We start from the raw sequence: 9,007 nt of genomic DNA, 5'->3' as shown, positions 1-9,007 counted from the left end.
CAGGATTACAGAGTTAGTCAAACTAAAAAGAACATAATAGTGTTTGTTGTAAAAGGATCGGATTGTATTTCTGCTCAGTGTTGGTGTATAGACTACTGCCTGAATCTGCTTTATGAAAGGCAGCTTTTCCTACAAATAAAATCATTCTGATCCTAAATATCTTGGTTTCTTCTTTTCTAAGGTCACGTTGATCTGTTGTTTTACATAATGCACTTAAGTAAAAACATTTTATTGATTTTTTTATATGCATTGTGTTTGATATTGAGGTAATCCAACAGAATGGAAAGTAATCAGGTTACATTACTTTTATATTCTGATAGTCAGATTAGGTTACTGATGACAGTTTTTTACAGGTAACCCTCCCAACCCTGTATATACCACACATGTGAGCCAGCTGAATGACAGATTAAGACTTTATTTCACATTAAATCTGCTCTCATTATGATCATAGTATATACAGAAGGTGCATTACCATTACAAGAACAATGTACATATGTAACAATGTGTTAAGATAGAGGAGAGGCGGCAGGGTGGAACTCATACTGTCACATATCTGAACCAGGACCACGATGAAGATGATGGAGCCTGCATCAGGTGAGTTTTGGTCATAGCTAAGACATGAGTACAGAGCCAGCACCGTCACCTGTCTGACATTATAATAAAACATCATGGAACACGAGTCCTGCAGAGCGACCATGGAGCAGCTCAGAGTGATCATGGAGCTCAGAGTGACCATGGAGCAGCTCAGAGCGACCATGGAGCAGCTCAGAGCGACCATGGAGCTCAGAGTGACCATGGAGCAGCTCAGAGCGACCATGGAGCAGCTCAGAGCGACCATGGAGCAGCTCAGAGCGACCATGGAGCTCAGAGTGACCATGGAGCAGCTCAGAGCGACCATGGAGCTCAGAGTGACCATGGAGCTCAGAGCGACCATGGAGCAGCTCAGAGCGACCATGGAGCTCAGAGCGACCATGGAGCAGCTCAGAGCGACCATGGAGCAGCTCAGAGCGACCATGGAGCTCAGAGCGACCATGGAGCAGCTCAGAGTGACCATGGAGCAGCTCAGAGCGACCATGGAGCTCAGAGCGACCATGGAGCAGCTCAGAGCGACCATGGAGCAGCTCAGAGCGACCATGGAGCTCAGAGTGACCATGGAGCTCAGAGTGACCATGGAGCAGCTCAGAGTGACCATGGAGCAGCTCAGAGCGACCATGGAGCAGCTCAGAGTGACCATGGAGCAGCTCAGAGTGACCATGGAGCAGCTCAGAGCGACCATGGAGCTCAGAGTGACCATGGAGCAGCTCAGAGCGACCATGGAGCAGCTCAGAGCGACCATGGAGCAGCTCAGAGCGACCATGGAGCTCAGAGTGACCATGGAGCAGCTCAGAGCGACCATGGAGCAGCTCAGAGCGACCATGGAGCTCAGAGCGACCATGGAGCAGCTCAGAGCGACCATGGAGCAGCTCAGAGCGACCATGGAGCAGCTCAGAGCGACCATGGAGCTCAGAGCGACCATGGAGCAGCTCAGAGTGACCATGGAGCAGCTCAGAGCGACCATGGAACTCAGAGCGACCATGGAGCAGCTCAGAGCGACCATGGAGCAGCTCAGAGCGACCATGGAGCTCAGAGTGACCATGGAGCTCAGAGTGACCATGGAGCAGCTCAGAGCGACCATGGAGCAGCTCAGAGTGACCATGGAGCAGCTCAGAGTGACCATGGAGCAGCTCAGAGCGACCATGGAGCTCAGAGTGACCATGGAGCTCAGAGTGACCATGGAGCAGCTCAGAGTGACCATGGAGCAGCTCAGAGCGACCATGGAGCAGCTCAGAGCGACCATGGAGCAGCTCAGAGCGACCATGGAGCTCAGAGTGACCATGGAGCTCAGAGTGACCATGGAGCAGCTCAGAGCGACCATGGAGCTCAGAGTGACCATGGAGCAGCTCAGAGCGACCATGGAGCTCAGAGCGACCATGGAGCAGCTCAGAGTGACCATGGAGCTCAGAGTGACCATGGAGCTCAGAGTGACCATGGAGCAGCTCAGAGTGACCATGGAGCTCAGAGCGACCATGGAGCTCAGAGTGACCATGGAGCAGCTCAGAGTGACCATGGAGCTCAGAGTGACCATGGAGCAGCTCAGAGTGACCACGGAGCTCAGAGTGACCACGGAGCTCAGAGTGACCACGGAGCTCAGAGTGACCATGGAGCTCAGAGTGACCACGGAGCTCAGAGTGACCATGGAGCAGCTCAGAGTGACCACGGAGCTCAGAGTGACCACGGAGCTCAGAGTGACCATGGAGCAGCTCAGAGTGACCACGGAGCTCAGAGTGACCATGGAGCTCAGAGTGACCATGGAGCGGCTGGATCTAAAGGGGACTTATGGCTGCTTTGAAAAGGAACTCATTTGTCCATACAAATGAACGATGTTATTCACAACTCAGGACGGTTGAGTTTGTCTAAGCTCTAAAAACAACAATTTTTCAAACGCCAACATGTCATAGTTTCTAAGATTGTCCAGTGGATTTATCTCAAAATCAATCAAGCAAATGAAAACCAGAGAAAAATGTATAAATGTAAAAAATACAATCACTCGGTGAGGTCTCATTGAATCAGTCATTACAAAAAACGGATGATTCGAGCTCTGCAAAAGCAACCACATGTGATTTTAGTTTACATTTGACACAACTGGAAGTCCTTGATGTGTAGTTTGAGTGATCCAGGTTTACATGATGTTAGATAAAGTCATCTCCCAACACAGGCCAAGGATGTATTGTTCAATCAGAGATTTCATTATAACAGCTAACTAATAGGACTGGGTGATAAGTCACTATATTCTTTATGTTTTCATTTGGCAGCGATGTTGTTCAGACCGGTGCTCATTTTATTAGCAGGATGAGATTTCTGATGAGTAATCATCAGTCAAGAGGAAATATAGACTAAGTGATAACCAATAAAACAACACTTTACTGTCACGCAGCCTTTCAACTAAAGACAATCTTTTACTTTTTTACAATACAATATAAGACGATATCAGGGTTTGACTATGATATGGATATTTTCTATTGTGTTTTGTACCTCAGCTCCATAATCTCACTTTAGAACTATGCTCCATGTCAAGGTTCATAGTGATGATATCTGTAGTTTTTAAAAGGTTTCATAAAACATCAATATACTAACTAAATGCTGATTGGCCAGTCTGAAATTCTAACTGTGAAATTAAACTATTAATGCTTTTAATAATGAAGAGGTGCTGAAGGCACTTGAAAACCTCTTAAGGATTGTCTCTAATGAAATCTCCTGTTTGACCTTGATGCAATCTGTTGGAATTATTTTAACTTGTTTTATATCTTATATTTTTTGATTTAGTCATTACTGTAAAGCTTCTTCTAACCAATCGGGTTGGAAGAAGTGAAAGCCCCAGTGTTGTTAAATCATTGAAGTGATCATGAAGAGGTAACAGTGATGGTGCTAAAGCCAACGGAGTAATATGTCATTACAGTCTTGTGCAATGTGTTCTTTTAACAATCGGCACAATGACATCTTCCAATCACAAACAGCAAACAGTGACTCAGCTCAAAATAAAGTGAGATATGCTGTTAGTGACTGCATAATAGAATGAAACCAACATGTGAATAAATGTGCTGTGCTGTGGAAAGACCCCGCTCAGACAGGAAGTCCCCCTGCAGCTGGGGCCAGAGCTTCTGTTTCTAACCTCTGCATCATCATCTTTTATACGTTTCAGCTTCTTCACCACAAATTACAAACACTTCCTGCTGAGGAACATCTTCCAAAGAATTACAGAGAATTCTTTAATAGGCAGTATGAAACTTTGTGACAAGCGTTGGCATTGTGTTGCACCGGAGTGCAAATGATGTTAAAGGGTTACAGTGGCTGCCATGCTTAAAGCTGAGTCAGCACAATATCAGCTGTACAGGAGCATTTCAATCATCCACATCACTTCACACCATACACAATATGTCAATAGGGTTTTTCTTTTTTACATAATTCAGTTTACTTTGGCAATGAAATATTGTTTACAGAACTGCCGACCATTTTCCAAAGCTCTGTGCAGAACACACATCACTTCTGTGAAGGCTTGTTTTCTTTATCACTGGAAGTTAACATTGGGCGGTGATTACATATCAAATTGTGAAGCAAATATGTTGTTGTTAAATGTTTCTGGAATAAACAAGCCATTTAATAAAGAAAATGTCTAAAACGTTACCCTACATTCTTACTAAATGATAAATAAATAAATTAAGAAACAAAAATGGTCAATGGAGCTGAACTGATTCCTACGGAGGAGGATAAGAGCCACATGAGAAGCGGTTTTGGGATGTGACTAAAAGTTAAAAAATGTGGAATTGTTAAAAAATTCTCAAACGAGTTTTTTTCTCAGATTTCTAAATTTAATCTCAGAATTTAGACTTTTCTCTGATGTGGCCAAAGTTAAAAACACATTTGAATTATGACTTTTATCTCTGAATTCTGAGAAAAAAACTCAATAAAAACAAACCGTTTGGCCCAAACCTTTTCTTATGTTAGGATGTGGCCATGATGCTCTTACGTAGATTTCTTAATGAATTTATCAGTAGAGAAAATAAATCAGCAAATATTTCCATATTTCCAGTCCCTCTGCAGTGTGTAAGGAAGAAGTGTGTTTTATTTATCATACAAGCTGCATATTTGAATAATGTTCGTCACCTTGAGTCGAGGAGAGTGAGAGACATTCTTCCCTTTCTTCCCACAGTTATATACAAATATTACTGCTCAAATAATGAAGAAGATATTCAGCAAATGAAGAAAACAAAGGGCAGTTGCAGCGCTGCACTGTGACAGAGACAGAGCCAGCATGGTGTTCCTATGATGGATCACACACCTCAGAGTTTATTGGCAGCAGAGTTAAGTAAATGGATATCAATGGAACTACATGCTTTGGAAAATGCTCAGCAGTGAGATACTGAGTGATCTGCAGTAAAGGAACACATGCAGAAAGACTGGCCTTTTCAAATCTAGCGCCATCACAGCATGACTCCTTAACACTTTGACTTATTCCATGTGATGCATGTCAGTTGACTGCATGCATCTTTTTTGAGAGCAGGTTATGTAATTATGCTGACTCAGTAATCCCTGTGTCTGTGCTGCCTCCTCTGCAGCTCAGTGATGGACTAAAACAAAAACAAAAAGAGTGCAGTTTGTACGTGTCATTGTCGTGGCGAGACCCCCACACTAGTGGCTGTGTGACCCCCCAGAGTTTGGGGGCGCCGTGGCCCCCCCACCCCCCGTCTGTCCATTATCTCTCCTGCCGTGGCCCAGGATGCAGTGAGCGCTGCCGCAGCCTTCATCATCGTCCTCTCCCTCGCTCTCGGAGGACGACTCTCCGAACTGTCGAGGCTGTTCTCGTAGATCACAGCAGCTCTGCCACACACACACATCACACACACACACAACACACACAACACACACACAACACACCACACACAGCAACACAACACCCACACACCCCCCCCAAAAGAAACACACACACCACACCCAACACATCACAGCACACACACACACCACACACACACGACAACACACACACATATCACATCACACACAACACACACACAATGCACACTACACAACACACACACACACGACACACACCACACACACCACACATCACACACACACACAATCACACACACACACACACACACACACACACACACACACCACACACACACACACACATCACACACACACACCACACACACACACACACACACACACACACACCACACACACACACACACCACACACACCACACACACACACCACACACACACCACACACACACACACACACACACACACACACACACACACACACACACACACACACACACACACACACCACACACACACACAGTTTTTTTTCATGTTCAAACACTTCCCATCACAATAGAAACTAAATGAGCGTGGGGTAAAAATAGCTTCTCGCACTTTGATGAATCCAGCAGAGCAGCAGCAGCCAGGAGGTTTAAACACTTAACCACCTGTGTATGCAGTATGTGTGTGGAGGAGGGAAACATGTTTGAGTTCTGATATGAATTGCAATCTGAGGAAAAAGTGAGGAGATAATGACATATTTTCACATAATCCTAATCCACCACACAACACCATTTAATCATGTTTAACTCTAATATGTTTGTCAGTTGTCCCTGGCTACATTTTGTAGCTCCTTTATGCATATATTGTTATTTTCAAGATGAAAGTAATCAGGATCATCATTTGGCAGGTAAACTGTACTATACAGGTTCTAAGGAAGTGTTTAAGAGTTTACTGTAACTTTAATGGGATTTTTCCATACGTTTATAATACTTACACATTTTGTTCAGCAGGATAATCCCTACATATTAACCCCCCTTTATGATTTTTTACGAACAAATGCAATCACCAGAAGTAAAAAGCTAACATTACCAACAGCTAAAGGCGGCTAATGTTGGGTGTGATGACATTTAGTGGTCTAATTTAGACACTTGTTAGCAGTTGCTGTTATTAAAACACACAATTATCTACATCTCAGTCTGTGCTGATCAGGACTCACATTTGGAGGACCTTCTTCCTAGGTGCTCGTTGTCGACGGTGTCACTGGACCACTCCACCTTCTTCTCCGTCTTCCTCTTCCTCAGCTTGATTGTCAGGCTGCGTCCCTCCTGTAAACAAAGGACAGGTCTGCTTATAGCGGCGTAAACAGTGATGTCATGACAGTGGAAAAACAACTGGTTCCTAACTGCCAACTAGCTCCGAACTAAAAAAGTGAAATATAATCAGTGTTACTACACAGCAGTGTTGTTACAGACTTAAGTAAGGAAGTAGCAGCTAGCAGTGACAATATTCACGTCTAAAAGATGAATATAATGTATATTGCACATGAACAGTGTCATTGCACAACAGTATAGTTACAGTTTGTGTTGTTGTGTGTGTGGTACCAGGGATCATATTACATTAAGATGATCAGCATCTGCTGGTGGACCTCTGAGTGATTGAAAAGATGTGAGGCAAATCAAATACAGTTTTAGAACAACTGAACATTCCAAGTCATGTGATTCTAAGGTCCACCTGTCTTCCAGTCCATCCCAAAGCTCCTGTCTGGGTAAGGTGTCAGGGCTTTTTTTTCAATGCAAAACTTAGAAAACCATTACTTATGGACCTGGGTTTGAGAAGGGGGTGTCGACCAGTTGGAACTGGAAAGAGCTAAAAACAACTGTTGGACCAAAGTTGGAGAAACCCTATGCCCTGACACCAAACCCCCAACTGATCCAGGGCGGCCCCTTCGCTCTGACCCCTTTGTGCATGTGCGTTTTACGGGCCTTATCTGTATAGGACTGTCAAATGTGTATCAATAGAGTAAAAAGTGAACTGAACATTTCTCCCATGTGTGTCACCTTTTTCTTATCTAAAATATAATTAGAAGCTGAGGCAATACAATCTCCACTCACTGGCACTAAGGACCATAGACCAATCTGGACAAAAAGACCCAGGCCGAAGCACAGTCATGATTTCAACATACAGCTCTGGAAAAAGACCACTGCAGCATTATCAGTTTCTCTGGTTGTACTATTTATAGGTATGTATTTGAGTACAATTAATGTTTATTTTTATTTTATTCTACTAACTACTGACAGCATTTCTCTGAATTCAACAGACACTGGGATGGAATGGAGGCCATACATGTAGAGATTGAGATTTAAGAAGAATTTGGAGTGGCCTTTTAATTTTTGTACTGTATATACTGTACTCCTTATTATAGGTTAAGCTACCTAGTAGTGTATAAAGTAATTCAAATAAACCATGACCAAAATAATTTACCAATTGTGCTAAGTCCTGTTTGCACGTGTGCCTTTCGACTGTCAAATGTGTAACAACAGAGTACAATTTTAACTTTGAACTTAACACTTGTCCTGTATGTCATCTTCTTCTTATCTTAAACAGAATTATAAGATGAGGCTATAACATCTCCAGTCATTGGAACTAAGGACCAAAGACCATCCAGTAACAACAGGCATCTGCATGACTGTTCATATGTGCACATACTTTTTTACACTTTATACTAATATAGTACACCAGATGCATGTCTCAGGTCTGAATGTGATATGATATATTCGTGATATTGCTGCTGTTAGTGTGTTTCTGTCTGTACCGTCAGACCTGAGACCAGTCCGAGGTGTGACTGGGTTCAGAGTCCATCCTGAACAAGCTCCAGAGAGCCGCCACTGTTAATGCAGACATGACAACAACCTGCACATACCAGGATTCCCGCTCACTGTCCTGTCACACCCTAAACATGCTGTCATTTTACAGGAGATAGGGTAATGACCACATTAGGCCCGGTAGCTTCATCAGGCAGACAAGCAGGCATGACACAGAGAAGGAGAGGGCCTGGTATAGCTTCAAACAGAGCTAGCTGATAGCCACTGTTAGCTAGCAGAGTTCCCGGTACCTGCTGGGGCGGCGGCGGCGTGCTCGTCTGAACAGTCTCAGTTATCGTCTCACTCGAAGTCCCGGGAACCTCCGCCATCCCTGGAGCTGCTCTGCTAACGCTACCGTTAGCTAGCTATAAAATACCAGGAACCAAAGTGGACCGTCAGTGATAGACAGCGTCTGTATCGTAACGTTAACGGCTACAATAGCACACCGTGGTGTTTAAAATCCAAAAGTGAATTAAGCTTGTTGACCAGAAGATTATGAGGCGTTCAACAGTACGCTGAGATGTTGCTAACAACAGTCAAGCTCAGCTGCAGGAGGTGTAGTCAGACTCTAACCGGAAGTTGAATGTTTTCAGGTCAAAACCATTATCTGCTATACAATTATGGAGTCATACAAATCACCCCAAATCACTGTGTTATGTCATAATAGTTTATATTCAATGAACCAGCATTGAAAACATTAATATTGCATTATTTGGTGAACATTATACAAAAATGACATTTTATTTTGTAAGTAAACAGGATGCTCCGTGCATT

At 43.6% G+C, this 9,007-nt stretch overlaps 2 protein-coding genes across 6 annotated transcripts; one reads left to right on the top strand and one right to left on the bottom strand.

Moving 5' to 3' along the window:
• Positions 1–728: 728 nt before the first annotated feature.
• Positions 729–4,479, top strand: LOC117479242 (outer dense fiber protein 2-like). Of its 5 annotated transcripts, none has more exons than XM_034126271.1 (2): positions 729–913; positions 1,274–4,479. In XM_034126271.1, the coding sequence occupies exons 1-2, from the start codon at positions 735–737 to the stop codon at positions 2,415–2,417; spliced, it is 1,323 nt and encodes a 440-aa protein (XP_033982162.1). In that variant the 5' UTR covers positions 729–734; the 3' UTR covers positions 2,418–4,479. The 5 variants fall into 5 exon arrangements, with proteins under 5 accessions (XP_033982162.1, XP_033982161.1, XP_033982160.1 ...); XM_034126270.1 differs by having other exon boundaries at positions 729–1,231; positions 1,355–4,479; XM_034126269.1 differs by having other exon boundaries at positions 729–2,161; positions 2,234–4,479.
• A 154-nt stretch (positions 4,480–4,633) lies between these two features.
• ppp1r11 (protein phosphatase 1, regulatory (inhibitor) subunit 11) lies at positions 4,634–8,787 on the bottom strand. The gene is made up of 3 exons (XM_034126273.1): positions 8,485–8,787; positions 6,589–6,697; positions 4,634–5,414 (listed from the first exon to the last, which is right to left on the bottom strand). The coding sequence occupies exons 1-3, from the start codon at positions 8,560–8,562 to the stop codon at positions 5,227–5,229; spliced, it is 375 nt and encodes a 124-aa protein (XP_033982164.1). The 5' UTR covers positions 8,563–8,787; the 3' UTR covers positions 4,634–5,226.
• Between the last annotated feature and the right edge of the window lie 220 nt (positions 8,788–9,007).

The sequence above is a fragment of the Trematomus bernacchii genome, unplaced genomic scaffold (assembly GCF_902827165.1).
Source record: "Trematomus bernacchii unplaced genomic scaffold, fTreBer1.1, whole genome shotgun sequence".
NCBI lineage: Eukaryota > Metazoa > Chordata > Actinopteri > Perciformes > Nototheniidae > Trematomus > Trematomus bernacchii.
This window is presented reverse-complemented; position numbering and strand designations above follow the sequence as displayed.

Coding starts and splice junctions, on each gene's coding strand:
- LOC117479242 (XM_034126266.1), top strand. CDS start 735: ATGGAGCAGCTCAGAGCGACCATGGAGCAGCTCAGAGCGACCATGGAG. Junction 2,162..2,197: donor ACCACGGAGCTCAGAGTGAC/CACGGAGCTCAG, acceptor GCTCAGAGTGAC/CATGGAGCTCAGAGTGACCA.
- ppp1r11 (XM_034126273.1), bottom strand. CDS start 8,562: ATGGCGGAGGTTCCCGGGACTTCGAGTGAGACGATAACTGAGACTGTT. Junction 6,698..8,484: donor CGCCGCCGCCGCCCCAGCAG/GTACCGGGAACT, acceptor CTTTGTTTACAG/GAGGGACGCAGCCTGACAAT. Junction 5,415..6,588: donor AGGAAGAAGGTCCTCCAAAT/GTGAGTCCTGAT, acceptor GTGTGTGGCAGA/GCTGCTGTGATCTACGAGAA.